Genomic DNA, 17,106 nt, shown 5'->3' on the forward strand with positions numbered 1-17,106 from the left:
ATGACGTAGCATTCAGATGAATATAAATAATAAATAAATATTTATAAAGCAATTACTGGTTCCTTTTACAGAAAGTAAAATAAACATCAATTATCAAACAAACCTTAGGAGGATTTTTTATCCAAGGTCCAAGCACGCAATGCAAGTAAGCTTATAAAAAACACTACAAGGTCATCAAGCTTCCGGTTGATTCTACTTCATGAAGTAACTCATAGATCAAGCTCAACCAAGTTTAATATTTTAAAAAAATACGGTGTGAACATTTATTCTAACTGAGTTTTGTAAAACAAAAGGAATAGATTTGTTGTTTTTAAGCTAGTAAAAAAACCAATTTAGCCATCCGAATACTAATGTTATGCGATTTTAACCATAAAATAATGTTCAATTGAAATATTTTATTGAATATTAAAAATTAGTAGCACAAGGAAGGCACGTTACAATTTACACTACTGGTATCAGCGCTGCACAGTGTCATCGACCCTATATCTTCATGGCAGGAATCGCCATGGTAGGTTAAATCCACAGCCACGATTAGCCATTTGGTTCAAACCTTTAAAGCTCTTTTAAACTAATAATTAGTCGAGGGACATAACTAAGGCTACTCACAATAGCCGGGTAATCGATCTTGGTTGTGCGTGATTAAGCTTGTATACCCCATTGAGGTCAATGGTCATCGACTTTTATACTGCCTACAGTGAGTGCAGCTGTACTACACGCTGCACGCTGTAGTCCATAACAGGACCAACGCATTATAAAATGGTCAAATTTTGAGTTCAAAGCGCACGGCCAATTTTCAAAGCGCATTCTAGCGACTATCATATCTGTTCAACACGTATTTCCAAGTTTATGAGACCAAATCTGGTTTCTTGAGAAAAAATCATGACGGGAGATATTCATCATTTTCTAACCCGGTATCAGAAGATTTTCGTCTGATATCAAAATCGTGCATAGCAATTCACGTGTATCGATCCCGTGTATTCATTTTAGTGTCCCTTCTGCACCAAATAATTATTAGCCAGGCGGTGTCGGTGTGCGCTGGTTAAGGTTTCTATCAGCTGTTTGAATTGAGTGCATGAGTATGAGTACCGGTGGGTATACCACATACACGTAGGGGTGAAGAGACATGAGGAACAAACTAGCAAAGTTATACATTTAAAGTATTTAATAACAATTGTTATTATTTCAAAAGCCCTCAGGCAATAAATATGAGCCATTCAGGCCTGGGGTTAACTTAAGGGACCGTCGTTCACAAACCCGGGGGGGAGCACTAATCACTAGTATAGCTAGGCCTACTGGCAAAAGCCAAACAATGCAGGTGCCAGGGCAGGAGGAACGGGGTAGGGGAAGGTGGGGCATAACGGAACACTTAACTTCGAGGATGCTCTGTGACGTCACCATAAGTAATATGACTGTAAAAAGTATATGTTCAGTTGAAGTTTGTATTTACCTTTAATATACCATTAACCAATATAACTTGAATCTTACAATTTTTATAATAATGAAAAAATATAATCAAAAAAAAATAAATCCGTTTTGCCCCACTATCGGGGCAAAACGGAACCCCCCTATGGGGCAAAACGGCACCCTGGGTGTAAACTTATATCAGTAGTTCCATCGGTAGGCCCTAGGTCTAGTTATATGTAGGCCTATATTCAGTAACAATATTAAGTGGGCCTACCATCTCTATGGAGTGAGTGGTTAACTTATAGACCTAGTAGGCCTATAATATGTATGACCAATATTTGATTAGAAAGAAATATTAAGTAGGCCTACCCATCTCTGTGGAGTAAGTTAACTTTTAATCATTAATTCTATCTGTAGGCCTAGTTTAATATGCCTATGTTTCAGCGAAGTGTTTACCATGCTCGAGTAGGCCCCTAGATAACGCCTACATTTCCTTGAGTGAATACGTATTATGTCCAATTGGGGCAAAACGGAACCCATCTGTGGGGCAAAACGCCTGGGGCAAAACGGAACCCTGTTCCGTTATGCCCCACACTAGGGGTTCCGTTTTGCCCTATACCTGATTTTTTAGGAATAGGTTGCATGCATAATACATTGTAGCATATAGGCCATGCAGTTCATACAGCTCAAAGCTAGTACCTTAGTGTTTACAATATACACAATTATTTGGGAATCCGATATTAATGAAGTAAAATTTCCGCGCATTAAACATCTACATATCTTACGTCAGACAGGTTGTAATTTTTGACTCGATCTTGCTCGGATGTCAGTAGATTGTTTCAGATCAATTTTTTGTTGTAAATCTGTGTGGCCATACTTGTGTTCCTCAATATAATTTGCATAGACGGCAGTATTGCCAAGGCCTATTTTTCCGTTGGGTCCGTTTTGCCCCGGGGGTCCGTTATGCCCCACCTTCCACTATCCCGGTGGGGTCACTCCCTGGCAGGGGGGATGCATAGGACGGGCGTTACCACAAGTACAAATTACCCCCTTTTGCAGTCGATTTCAAGGACAAATCATGATATTTTACCCCTTTTTACTCCAAAACAAGGACAAAATGGTACTCTGAAACACCCCTATTTTTTAGATTCCGAAGACACATTTGCAATTTTGACCCTATTTCAACATTTCAAGAAAGGGATTTTTAGGCCTATGAATGTTTTTTTTTCAGTAATTAACAAGGGAAGGGCGTCACAGAATTCAAGTAGTAGTACCCTAGACTGCAGCCCTCAGTCGTCAACATGCGAATTGTAGACGGCTGATTGGAATTAGTCTAGTAGTACCCCTTGCATATAAATCAGAACCGAGAACAATATTGATCACGGGATGAGTGCAAAGTAGGAAACCAAATTTATTCCTGTGATTTTTTTTATCTGGCCACGGGATCAGGAGAAAATAATAAGAACCCCTTTTTCAATTTCGCAGACATTTGTGCAATAAAACACCCCTATTTTTCCAATTTCACGGACAATTTTGTCCGCGGACATGCCCTAAAAATGACCCCTTTTTCCTTGATTTTGGTAACGATCGTGCGGTCAGTATTGCAAGTTGAGTGACCCCACCGGGGCACAGCGATATTTCATCTATTGACCACGTACCAAATTATTATTTCTCTACTGGACTCGAACCCAAGACTGCATTGTACTTTATTTCAAGGTTGTACCAAGCACGGCCAGAGCATGTTCAAGAGACAATACCAGGCATTTATCATGAGGGCTACCATGCTGGTTTCATGAATACTCGGATTTACTCTTTTGTTCATATTGCTAACAGAGTTCTTGTGATGAGTTTATAAAATTCGCTCAAAGAACTTTAGAGTTTAACTGATACCACAAGGTATATTTACATTCCATGCTATTATTCGGTACTTAACTGCAAACTGAAACTCGCTTCTATTAACCTCTACTTGTTTAAGTAGGTCTGTGTACTGTAATACATCCGAAAGCATGTCGAGGCGTGGAATATGTAGTAAAAGGCAGGTCCGATAAAATCCGAAGAAATGACCAAATTGATGGTTGAAGGCGGAAAAATCCGCTAAAAGGCGGAAGATGCCATATGCATGCAAGTGCATTGTACTTGTATACACCCTAGAAAACTTCAAAAATTCTCAACAAAACTCGAAAAATATTGTAAAATTGGAATACAAAATGTCATCAGCATATTGGCCTTTGATGAAAATTTTAGAAAAATAGCCCTTCGGAAATTGCTTGAAACTATTCAAATATCAACCCGTTTATTTTGTACAATACAGTTTGTATTCTTGGGAATATGAGAGCTGTAAAATGATCTTCTACATGAATGGTTTTGTTTTGAAAGTGGTTGTACGGATAGTTTTGCATAGTTTAGTTACTCGGGATGTTTCGTAGACCCTCCCTCGGGTCCGTGGAGAACGACTGGTAATGTAGATTACATAGCATTAAAAATCAACCCAATACACAATGGACTTTCGCGTTCACATAATACGAGTATATTTCTATATTGCTGCATGGTTGACTGTGGTGGGTGTAATTAGTGGCGTCGATTTGTGGATGAAGAGGAATGGGTTTTTGGCATTGAAGAAAATAAGGGGGGGAGTTGGCATTTTTTCATAGGGCATTACGTAATTATTTATTGTTACATTATCCAGAGATGGAACCGAACCGAGACTGGGGCCAGTCTAGATGTTTCGGAAATGCCTCAAAATATTGCCGTCAAACATATCCGTATATCAAGAGATGGCGCTATTTTTTGGGTAGGGAAATATCGCTGTGCGGGGGTACTATCAGTAGTAGTACTACTATAGAAAAAAATATTAAATTCGTGAACATCGTGGAACATTCAACTACGCTTGTTACTCCGCGACTAATCATGCTAACTACACGCGCGTACTCAACGCTACTCTAGACTACGCGTCCATATTAGCGAGGCTATCTGCGTACTGTAACTGCTTACTACTACGTACAGCCATGCAAAGAGTAGGTCTATGTTCCACGATGTACACAAATTTGATAATTTTTCTATAGTACAAAAAGTCATACCTAGAATATTTTCTCTATTTGAATTTAAATTTGATCCTTTCTAGGTATGACTGATTTTACCGTACGTAATATTTGCATCAATTCCAGATTGCATGATATATGCGCCACATTTTGTAGGCTCCGATTGCCAATTACATAATGAGTACAACTGGTAACCAGCCAAAGCCGGTACTGTACAGTGCCGGTTTGCTATTCAGTTGCGTGGTGCATTGGGTGACATGTATTTTTTATGTCATTTGCCTACATACGATGATCCACCCAAAATAAAAATCATCGTATAGATTCCTGTACTAGGGTATCAGGGTGCGTCCGGGACTCAGTCACAAAAACCACCCTAAAGAAAAGAAGTATTTCTGAGCAGCATTCAAAATAGGGCCGGTCAGCCGGCCATTGGCCTGTAACTTTTTGGCCTGACCGGTAACTTTTCTGACTGGCATATAGTTGCAGACCTGGCTGGCCGGTAACTTTTTAAGGCCAAGCCCATTTGGTCTGTAACTTTTTGAGGCATATTTCGAACACTGTTTCTGAGACTGAAATTTGCAAAGAACAACAAGTACTATAATTAGCATGAGTAGCATGATTTTTTACCCTAATGCAACCCTGTCAGTTGCAGTTGCAGTCCCTTCCCTCCGAGGCTCCGGGACCCGGGGACTTAGGCGGGGACGTAATTTTGGAAACTGTTACAAACATGTAACAGTACCGGCTAAGCAGTAGCGTATGCAGGAATTTTTCAAGGGGGGTGTGATGATAAAAAATAATAAAATGTTGAAAATGGCCACGTAGGGGACATCGCATCGCGCTTGCGCGACGTCAGGGGGGGGGTGTCTGAGGGGGGATGTGCCCCCTGAGAAGTAAGAAACTTTTGCAAAATGAATACCTGCATGCATGTCGGCCACATCTGGCACTGAGCAGTCGATTTTGCCAAATTGTGAAATAGAAAACTGAAAATAAAAAGTTTGGACCATGCCTCTTAAATTTCTTTACTACTTGTTAATTTTGCTGTATATTTTGTATTTCAGCAATTGTTCTGCAGGGAACAACACCAGTCAACACCAGCCCATGAGATATCTCAAATTAGAGATAGCGAACCTTATTATAAATTAGAGATAGCGAACCTTGTTTGAAATTAGAAATAGCGAACCTTATTTGAAATTAGTGATAGCGAACCTTAGAGATAGCAAACCTTAGAGATAGTGAACCTTAGAGATAGCGGAGAGATAGCGGACCTTATTTGAAATTAGAGATAGCGAACCTTAGGGATACCGGGATTGTTAAAATTAGATATAGCAGACCTTATTTTAAATTAGTGATAGCGAACCTTAGAGATAGCGAACCTTATTTAAAATTAGTGATATCGAACCTGAGGAATACCGAACCTTTTTCAAAATTAGTGTTATTGGACCTTAGGTATAGTGGACCTTTTTCGTAATTAGTGATAACGAACCTTAGGGATAGCGAACCTTAGAGATAGCGAACCGTAACCCACTGGCATAATAACTATGAATCGCTGCCTCTCTCCCCCAATTCAATGTTGATGAAGCAATTTTGACATTGGGCTCTCCAGTTCCCCCAACATTGGATGAGGGGGAATGGGGGGAGGGAATGGGAATGGGAAAGGGGAAGGTTTGTACTTCTCATCAAACATAGAAAATATACTAATTTCACTGAACTCTCAGAGCAATGAAGAGTGCCAACATATTGTCAAAGTGTGCCAACTATATATAATGTCTTTGATTGTGGGTACCAGTGTCACTAGGGATCAAGTCAAAGTGCACTTTGCACTTTGGAAATTTTATGGTCTCCAAACATTTGTGTGTGAGTAGCAATGGTATCTAGTGAAAACATAATACCTACAAAATATTTACTGTAACAGCTTTATTTTGCATGGTTTGCTCTTTACATTTATGGTTTAGAATACCAGGAATTGAACTGTGGCCTCTTGTATTTGGATTTTGTGGCTAGGGACTGAATTTATCAACTCATTTCCATTGAACTTTTAACACAAACTTAGTCTAGAAACTAGACCAGGGCAAGGCTTGTAAATATATATAGTACCAGGAATTCAGGCCGGGTATAAACTTGTATTTTTTTAGGATCAGGCCGCAATTCATCAATGGGGGATGTTTCTGCGTACCATGCTTAACTTTGTGTTTAGACATGTCTAGTTTAATGGGACTCAAATCAAACTAAAATCTTTCAATCAAGAAAAAAGTGGTCATATGTACAAAGGTGGTAAATGGCAGTTCTCCTTCTCCCTCCCCCTCAGGCGGCGGATGACATGATCGAACCGGCAACTCGTGAAACCGCCTGGCCGTATGGCATTTTCCATATACTCAGTTAGTTTTGTGGGGTTCATTATCGAACCCCAACGGTTTTAGCTTGTATTTATATTATTTATCAACATAGGCCTATTTGTTTGTGATATTTCGAGCGTTTTAAAATTTCAAAATAATCCCATTCAATTACACGGTTGACGATGAAAATTTACTGAATTTAGGGACTGCACGTCATACACCACCTGCTCCCCCTCTGCTCTCCTCTCTTCCCCCTAATCTTTTTTTCTAACTTAAAATATTTATTTCCGGTTTCCTTACAGAGTACAAGCACCTCCATCAAGAATCACCAAAAATACTGTACTACTTCAAGCCTTCCAATGCAGATACTGTTTACGATGGTGGTCAAATTTTGAGGGGTACAGGAAGCACACAAGAAGTCATCAGAAATGGAGAAGTAGAATCTCCGAAGTGCAGGAGGGTGACAGACTGTGTCAAAGTCAAAACACAGAGCAAGTAGCCCTTGTTGTAGGACTCCCTGTTGTTCAAGGAAATGGATTTCAACAAACAAAAAGGACAATTGAATGTGACAAATGCAAGAAACATTTCTTAAAGCTTTCAGCATTTGATGACCACAAATGCATAACAGACAGTGGTTCAACTCATCAAGCGATTCATGTCCAAACAAAATGCAAATGTGCAATGGGTTTTGCCACATATGACACCCTGAAGGAACACAATTATTCAAATACATTTATTCAGAATTCACATTCTACATGTGACCACTGCAAAAGGGGATTTGGAAAAAACTCATCTTTAAAAAAACATTTAAAGATGTCTCATTCTGTGGATTTTGCCACTAAGAACAATCGGCAACAAACAACAAAGAAAGTTTCCCAAATTTCGGTAGCATATGAGTGCGACAAATGCACAAAGCGTTTCTTAACGCTTTCAGTGTTTGATGAACACAAATGCATCTCAGACAGTCAAGGTGGTTCAACTCATCAAGGACCTGGTGTCCAGCCAAAGTGTAATCATTGCAACATGCATCTTGTCGCAACATCAGATGTGGCCAGACATGAGAAAAGGCAACATTCACTCCTCCGATGGATGTGCAGAAAATGTGGAATGGGTTTTGGCACAAATGATGATCTAAATGAACACAAAACAATACATGAAGCTAGCGACACTAGACAGCCACATGAAGATGAAACGGAGTACAGAAGTAAAGTGGCTAGCAGTTTGGTAGCCATTGAGTGTGATAAATGTAGGCAGCAATTCCCTTCGCTAGTAAGGTTTACCCTGCACAAATGCATCTCAGATACTAGAAATGGTGTGGCCATACTTCGTGCCACCAGCATACCCAGGAAGAGGAATTCACATCCTCAATGCGAGCACTGCAATAAGCATTTTGGAACAAAACCAAATTTAGAAAGTCCTGTAGATGCATTGAGTTTGGCCACTAAGGACAACCTGGAGAAAAATAACAAATTTATTCCACTCATCCAACTGCACAGTCATTTTCCATGCTCTCTGTGCAGTGCATCATTTTGGAGCCAAAGGGGTCTTAATATACATGCAAGGGTAGCACACCCAGAATGTCCATGCACTATTTGTGGGAAGTGTTTTATGAGCAAAGAAGAGTAGACCAGACATGATCAAATGTGTGTGAGAAATATAGGCAACAATGACAAGGGTGTACCAAGATCCTTAGGGGCCCATGGACAAGGAGCTGTGTGGGGCCCTTTAACAACTCCTTTATCAGCACTTATGTCATTTTCGCCTTTGCACAGAGCCCCTGAACCCTCGGGGCCCTTGGACTTCGTCCACCCTGTCCTCCCGCTTGCTACGCCCCTGAACAATGATGACAGTCCAAAAATTCTGAGTTGTCATCAGTGCAATAAAGTATTTAAATCTCAAACTTCCTTACAAAAGCATGTAAATAATCATGAACATAATCGGAAAAGAGAAACTGAGATGTGCATGTACTGCGACATGAAGTTGAAAGGGAAACTGTCTCTTACGGTGCATAAGAAACGCCATCGTGGCGAGACTCCATTTGAATGTAAGCAGTGCTTAGAGAAGTTCTCGAGCAGAGAAGAGCTGACTCAACATCGGACAAGCCATGTTGATAAGAAAGCGCTGAGTTGTCATCAGTGCAATAAAGCATTAAAATCTCGAAAGAACTTACTAATGCACATAAAGAATTGTGAATGTAATAAGCAAGGCGAGATGGTGTGCCTGTACTGTGACAGAAAGGTCAAAGGGAAAGTGGGTCTTGCTTCTCATATGAAAACTCATGTCGGTGAGACTCCATTTGAATGTTTGCAGTGCGGGGATGAGTTTGCATCTAGAGAAGAGTTGACTCAACATCGGACAAACCATGTTGATGATAAAATAGCTCTGAAATGTCACCATTGTGTTACAACATTTCCAAGTCTGCTTAAGTTACAGAGACATTTGGGTGAAATTTCGACGGGGTTTAAACGTACGAGGAGTAAATGCAATAAATGTGGAAAAGGATTTGCTTCAAATTATCGAAGGGATATTCACATGCGAGAAGCTCATACCGGTGAAGACATTTTTCGGTGTACAAACTGTGGAAAGAAGTTCCTACAAGAGAGTGAGCTAAGCCAGCATGTGGAAACAGGGTGTCAAAGTTTGAAATGCCACGAATGTTATAAGTTTTTCAAGAGGAAAAGTTTCTTGAAAGACCACATAATAAGTATGCACCCAAAAGAAAAGCCTCCTCACCTTCAGCATGTTGAGTGCAAGTATTGCTTAAAAAGTTTATCAAGTGAAAGACAGTTACAAAGGCATATCAAGAGCATTCATGAAATTGACGTTTCAAAATGTGAATTTTGCGAGAAAATTTTTACCCTGGAGGAATATTTGAGGAAACACATAAAAAACAGGCATCCTGATACTTTGCAGTACAAATGCACCCACTGTGGGCATAAAGTTTCTACCAGCAGACACCTAGCGGCTCACATAACACTCAAGCACAGTGCTACTGAAACAAGTGGGACAAATGAGAAGCACCTATGTTCATACTGTGGCAAGTGCTTCTCAAAAATGTATCAGCTAAAAAGGCATCAGGAGATACATGCGGTAAACAAGCCTTATTTATGTCCTTCATGTGGCAGGCGGTTTTCCACAGATTCTGGACTCAAATCGCATTTGAGAACCCATGACGGGAAGAAAGAGTATCAGTGTAATTTGTGTGGCAAAGGCTTTGTACATAGGTACTCATTAACGTCGCACATGAAAAATAACCACAAAGATAAAGACGAAATGAGGCTAATTTCATGTATATGACCTAAATACATGTAGCGTCCAATGGGCTTTTCCTGTTGACAAGTTGAAATCCATCACAACCCTATGGAAGACTGAAGGCATTACAGGGGGTGTAGATTTTAAATGGAGTCACTCAATTGGGTAATCCCATTTGAAATTCACACTCCCTGTGTGGAAGATTAAGGTTATGTCTACCATATGAGGTGTAACGATTTCAACTGGAATAACCCGTTGTGAATTTACACATCAATCACAATAAGGCAAAATCATCATAACCTATATAAGCCACAATTTATGTAATTTCATTTGACATTTTGCACAATTTAAAGATATATTAAAACATTTCCATAAGAAATAGAATTGTATTATTTTGGTATAAAATATTAATTTCCACTGTCAGATATGTCCTGTTTTAATTTGGGCCAAAAGAGACGAGGTAATACAAAGAAAAAAATCGCTATTTAATACCAGGGCATATGTCACCAATGCTGGTTTTAACCTGTTGTAGATTATGTATTTGATGGTTTTTATGCTTCTTATGTCAAACTTTTCCTCTGGTCATAAGGAACAAAAAAGTCAGTGGTCGCATATCTGTAGGATCATTGGTTAATGAGATATAGTAGCTTTTTTCTACTTTGTGCATTTAGCCCTCTATCTTTTTAATCAAATATACCAGAGTTGTGCGATATGTCAAACTTTTCCTCTGGTCATAAGGAACAAAAAAGTCAGTGGTCGCATATCTGTAGGATCATTGGTTGATGAGATATAGTCACTTTTTCTACTTTGTGCATTTAACCCTCTATCTTGTTAACCAAATATACCACAGAGTCGTGCGATATGTCAAACTTTTCCTCTGGTCATAAGGAACAAAAAAGTCAGTGGTCGCATATCTGTAGGATCATTGGTTGATGAGATATAGTCACTTTTTTCTACTTTGTGCATTTAGCCCTCTATCTTTTTAATCAAATATACCACAGAGTTGTGCGATATCTCAAACTTTTCCTCTGGTCATAAGGAACAAAAAAGTCAGTGGTCCCATATCTGTAGGATCATTGGTTAATGAGATATAGTCACTTTTTTGAAATTCACGCTCCCTGTGTGGAAGATTAAGGTTATGTCTACCATATGAGCTGTAACAATTTCAACTGGAATAACCCGTTGTGAATTTACTATATCAATCACAATAAGGCAAAATCATCATAACCTATATAAGCCACAATTTATTAGTAATTTCATTTGACATTTTGCACAATTTAAAGCCATATTAAAACATTTCCATAAGAAATAGAATTGTATTATTTTGGTATAAAATATTAATTTCCACTGTCAGATATGTCCTGTTTTAATTTGGGCCAAAAGAGATGAGGTAATACAAAGAAAAAAATCGCTTTTTAATACCAGGGCATATGTCACCAATGCTGGTTTTAACCTGTTGTAGATTATGTATTTGATGGTTTTATGCTTGTTGAAGTTTTTCTGCCGAAAGCAGTATGTATTGGAATTGGAACCTAAAACACGGCTATTGGGCGGAATAATAGCCGGATTGCCATGACAAATCATTCTGTCAAGTCGTCACCCTCATAACCAAAGTGCCCAAGTCATTATTACATATGTTTCTCATTTGTAATTTTGAAGTAGCGGGATAGCAAGAAGAATTATTATGGAAATATGGGGTAAGTGGGACACTATATACTACATTTTCATTGCAGCACTAAATTCCACCAATACGATACCGAATTGTGACTTACCCCATTGCAAATATGTATGTTATAATTTCACTGCTCAATATTGGAGTTTATTTGGTATTTGAAATGCGGGTAGATGCTTGAGACCAAAATACAACCTTGATGTTGCGGGCAACTTTTATACTTAGGGGTGGTGCAATAATTATGTGTACCCCCTGGCGTGGGGAAATATAGGGGGGGGGACAGATATTTTTGGCAGGCCAAAAGGAGGGTGCAAGCATTTTTTGGGAGGTTGAAAGGGAGGTCAAGTGATTGTTGGCAGGTCCAAAGGGGGAGGGGGCAAGTATATAGTTTAAAAGTTAAGATTGTAGTGAGTAATCAGTGCTTGCCATTATCTACATTGCGAATTAATATAAAATTATTTTACAATAAAATGTGCATGTAAGGTAAGTTTATATAGTGAATTTAAAACTAAAATATAGTGTATTTGTGACGTGGTATATCGAATGCAGACACTTTTGGGCAGGATTGTAAATAGAGAAATAGCCAAACATCTGCCCGGGGTGATTTTTTCACGATTTGGGTTAATGTTTGAAATATTGTCTGATCGTTTCAGACCGGAATATTAACTTGCATCTTGTATTTTTGAGTCATTTTTAAAGGTATAATTCCTACTCTCAACATTGTCAATAATATTTTCAAAGGCCGATATCTCAATTTCCAATTTTATAATAGGGTAGCTGCAGGTAATATGGGACAGCAGGTAATATGGGACACCTGTTTTCATTTTAACAAAAAGTAGCTTGAGAAGGTAAACACTTTAAGTTGATTTGTTAAGTGTTTAGAGACATCAATTGTGCTCTTGAAATGCAGTTTTGGAGTCTGTGTATCAAACTCTTGGAAATCAATGCCAAAAAGAGTGAAATTGCCCAAAACATTACGTCGTTTTTTTGGCCTGATATAAAATCAATGACGTCACATTTTATGATTGTGTATCCAAAAACTCTGGTACTGAGGGGGCATTTGTCATTTTTTATGATCTTTAGGTGATGGGTTAAGCTTATCAGCAGGTAAAATTCCACTGACAAGTGGCACTTTCCTTTATAAATGATTATTTTCTCTGATTTTCAACTGAATGGGTGCAGGTAATATGGGACACATAGGAAATTGTGTGCATTGTCAATGCGAAAAGCAAAACTATTTAGAAAATTGAATTTTCTTGTAGAAATTTGCATTTAACATTCAAAATCATGTAACAAAAATGTTTTTAGAACAAAAGAGTGATTTTCTGAACTTTTTGATTTTCACCATAGAGATAACACTGTGTCCCATATTACCTGCACATGCAGGTAATATGGGACACTTGACGATGACGTCATTTTGACGTCATAGCGTCCAAACAAACATAAAAACAAGGTAACATTGCCTGTTTTATTAATCTTAAAGGACAGGTTGTTCATCATAACAATCTCTTGTGGGCATATCTTCTTTAGTTTTTATGCAAATAAGCTAAACGTCCTTAATGGTCCCATATTCCCTGCAGGTACCCTACCATACGAACTCAATATCTTCACTTAGGAATGTCCGACTTATATTGGGGAAAACAGCATTGTGGAGCAAACTAGCTCTTTATGTAAAAACCTCAAAATTGATAAAAGTGTCTGTTTTTTGACATGGTATGTCACACTTCTTAATATTAACAATGATAAGCATGGTAAAACAAAAAACATGGGACAAAATAAACCCCGTTTTTGACATGATATGTCACACTTCTTAATATTAACAATGATAAGCATGGTAAAACAAAAAACATGGGACAAAATAAACCCCAAAAACAGAACAATTATTTGGAGTAATGAATTAAAGAGTTGACAGGAGATTAGGAGTTAATGTTTTCTGCTGTTGCAGTGTACATGTTCTCATCGTTGATGATTTGGTGGACTGTGCATGTAACATATGGTCCTAAAAAAAAAAAAAAAAATGCCTTTCACATTGACCAAAAGTAATTACAAGACCTCTTCTACATTGAGGCTGGCTTTCCCTTTTAAAGGGAATTTTTATTCCTAATAAAAAAAGACTTTTTGTGTGTTTTTAACAATTCATTATTGTGGGTCTCGGGGGTATACCACAGTTGAGACCAGTTCAACTGGTTTTTAATGATTTCTTTGGAAATGTACCGCATGATTTAAGGAGTTTGCGCGTCCAGGGACTCCTTATTTTTGATTGTGGTGATTTTGGACTCCTTAGCATCTTGTAAGTTGTATCAAAGGCATTCACGCTGCTATTTCACGGTTGAATAATTCTCTGAAAAATGACCATGTAACTAATCATTTTGTACATTTATTGATACATTAAAGCCATATTATAACATTTCTATAAAGTAGATTAGTATTTTTCCCATAAATGTTAGCTTTTACTGTCAGATATGTCCCCTTTTAATTTTGAGCTGAACAAGTGAGGTACAGCAAAGAATATTAGAATTTACTACCAGCGCCAAATGCATGTTACACCAGCGGTCGCAGTATGGTACAATCCTTTGATGTATCCTGCACGTGTCATGTACGTAAATCTACAGATCCTTGTCAATTTTCATGACCCAAACGAGTAGTTAAAGTGTTATAATGGTTCACATTTTGTGACACTTTTAAAGGATGTCTCCAGCAATCACAACATTATGCCTTACATATAGACGAATCCAACGAGCCAAGTCATGGTCAGGATTTGGTCGGACATTACTGGGTTCTGCAGCACTAAACTGCTGTTGTGACTCTGTGCCCAATTAGGTGGATTAAAGCCGCTTAAAATTTAATGTTAGATTCTTTTGTGTTGTAAACTGTCATCATTCTTTTGTCTATGTGTAACACGGGTGATAGAATGCAGTATACGTACCCTCCAAGGCCGCATCATTTCACATTTTAGGTGAGATGGAGCTGACAGGGACCTAGCTATGGCTGCCATTAACGTGTAGGTGAAATTGGGATTCGTCTATATGATAGAAAATTTATTATCACACGAATCACATATGGTTTTTACTTGAAACGAACTCGTATTGAGCATATTGTTTCTCATTGATCAAAATAGTCCATGGCAAGCTGTAGATACCACTGAATCACCAACGTTTATTGCCTACAGGCCTGGATGGCAAGAAAACAATTTTTTGGCCTTAGCCCAATTATATGAGCACTTATTGGAGCGTTTTAGTGCGCAAGGTAAAAACCTGTTGGAGACAACCCAGAAGATATCTTACCCTTCCCAGAATCCTTTGGCTAAACATGGGTTGATAGTCAAGAAATAAACATATTTTGCAAGATCTGGATGTTCTCTGTTCATTGAGGTATATTTCGTTACTTATCAAGCCATGTTGCACTAGATAGCAAATCAGTACAGAAAATTAAATGGGACAAATGTATTATGAAAAGTGTAAGCTACATGTACATTGATCTTCTCTGGACCAATTACCTTGGTAAGACCAGGGTTAAAGCACATACATGTATTAGGGGTGGTGCAATAATTATGTGTACCCCAGGGTGGTGAATTATAGGGAGGGGGCAAAGATTTTTTGGCAGGCCAAAAGGGGGGAAGCATTTTTTGGCAGGTCAAAAGGGGTGGGGGGTCAAGCGATTTTTGGCACAGATATTTTGGGCACCGTTTCTATATTGTTACAAGTCGTACTAGACTCAAGGCCAAAATCACCTTTTACCCGAACTCATACGAATGCACAACACAAATACACTGTTAGGTTAAGCTAACAAAATCTAAGTCTTTAATTGAAAGCACATTATGATTGGTATAATATATGACAACAAATGCACATACACAATAATCAAATATAATCACTCTTTATTTACGACAGCGTTCAAGCTTTGACTTGCGTTTGGCGGACAGAATGGTGGGAACTTAAAGTGAAAGATATCCTACTTAAAGGAACATTTTCTGGGGTGAAATTTTGTGTAGAAACTGAATCTGACATAAAAAAATGCATAATTGTCAACTTGAAAATTTTCCCCATAGCACTGTACAGGCATATTTCTGCCCGAAGTCCTCAAATTTGAGCGAAAATTGACGCAAAAAAAATAAGTCCTTCAAAACTGGGACTCTCAGGGCTAAACAAACATAAACTTGCTCTAGAGGGAGGTCTTGGCTATAGCAAGTTTATATTTGTTTAGCCTTAAACCTCACAGTTTTGAAGGACTTATTTTTTTTGCGAAGGCCTTTATTTTTTTCACACCCGCCGAAATGTTAGGGGTAGGGGTAACATATTACTACTCTAATTTTTTTCAGTACATTCAACTGTGTCAAGTTTTATACCACTATTTAGCTAGTGAAATACCGAACATAAAGACACAAAAAGCATCTCAATAGCTCATACCATTGAGGAGCTATGGCTTTTTCAAGCTCAAAATTGGGCGAAAATTTAATTTTTTCCCAAATCAATTGTCAGTAATTGTCACCCTGACCCCCAACTTTCTAACCCTGTTACAAAAATAAAGAAACAGATTTATCCCATTTAATGATTTGAATATCACAAATGTACCTTTGTCACATAATTAGCATAAAAAATTAGGCACTACTCAGTAGTTTTCATGTTCATACACTCACAGGAAATTAGCAAGTCAAAATTTTTGTCACCCCAAAACGGCCATTTTCGGCCAAAATTGGACCAAAAAATGAATTTTTTCTCAAAATCAGTGAAAAATAAGGGGTTTTAAGTGCCAAAATCTGAAAATATGTGACATTTTACCCCTAGAAACATTTAAGCAATCAAGAATTTTGACTGTTTTCACTCCTAAATATTTTTTTCACACGCGTATCCGCCAAATGCAAGTCAAAGCTTGAATGCTGTCTTATTTAGTACTTAGCCAGCATCATAATCATAAAGTTCTTGCAATGTTCTGGACGACTGATGTAATATATCCTTATTCACTTGTCCTGCGAAAAGCAGCGAAGTCCAGTGTACACTTGAGTTTATAAAATCCTCACACAAAAGTGGTGTTGCTTTCTCCTTGTCGTTATCTCCTTGCGCTGCTTTCTCCAAACTTGGGGCTATTTCCACCTTTCACACAATATCTTCAGGAAGCAGGACTGCGATGCAGTTGTCCCCACTTATTTTGACAGTTATGTTGCTCCTTTAACCAGACTTCAGCAAATCGGCAGAAGAATGTATATTCCTTTCTTGGAAGAAGTACGTTCTTTGACGTATTCTAGATCTTCTCCGACAACACTGGCAAATAGTATTACTTTGACTACATTAAATATTTCTGGTTATTTCCTTTCTTTGAAGGAATTGGACTGTAAGCATATTAGCTAGCTAGCCCAGATCAACACTACCAACTGTGAAAATAATTGTGTTTACATTTTCTTATATATCAA

General features: G+C 38.2%; 2 protein-coding genes across 2 annotated transcripts in view; one reads left to right on the forward strand and one right to left on the reverse strand.

Annotated features, from left to right (window-relative positions):
* Positions 1–171, reverse strand: part of LOC140145675 (zinc finger protein 711-like) — a 41,417-nt gene extending 41,246 nt beyond the window's left edge. The window contains exon 1 of the mRNA XM_072167360.1: positions 104–171. The gene's annotated coding sequence lies outside the window, so the exon portion shown is untranslated. The remainder of the gene's footprint in view (positions 1–103) is intronic.
* Positions 172–7,110: 6,939 nt separating this feature from the next.
* On the forward strand, positions 7,111–11,040 carry LOC140145713 (zinc finger protein 711-like). The gene has a single exon (XM_072167395.1). It carries the CDS (start codon positions 8,417–8,419, stop codon positions 10,070–10,072), a length of 1,656 nt encoding a protein of 551 aa, XP_072023496.1. The 5' UTR covers positions 7,111–8,416; the 3' UTR covers positions 10,073–11,040.
* The last annotated feature ends 6,066 nt before the right edge of the window (positions 11,041–17,106 follow it).

The sequence above is a fragment of the Amphiura filiformis genome, unplaced genomic scaffold (assembly GCF_039555335.1).
Source record: "Amphiura filiformis unplaced genomic scaffold, Afil_fr2py scaffold_594, whole genome shotgun sequence".
Classification (NCBI taxonomy): Eukaryota; Metazoa; Echinodermata; class Ophiuroidea; order Amphilepidida; family Amphiuridae; genus Amphiura; species Amphiura filiformis.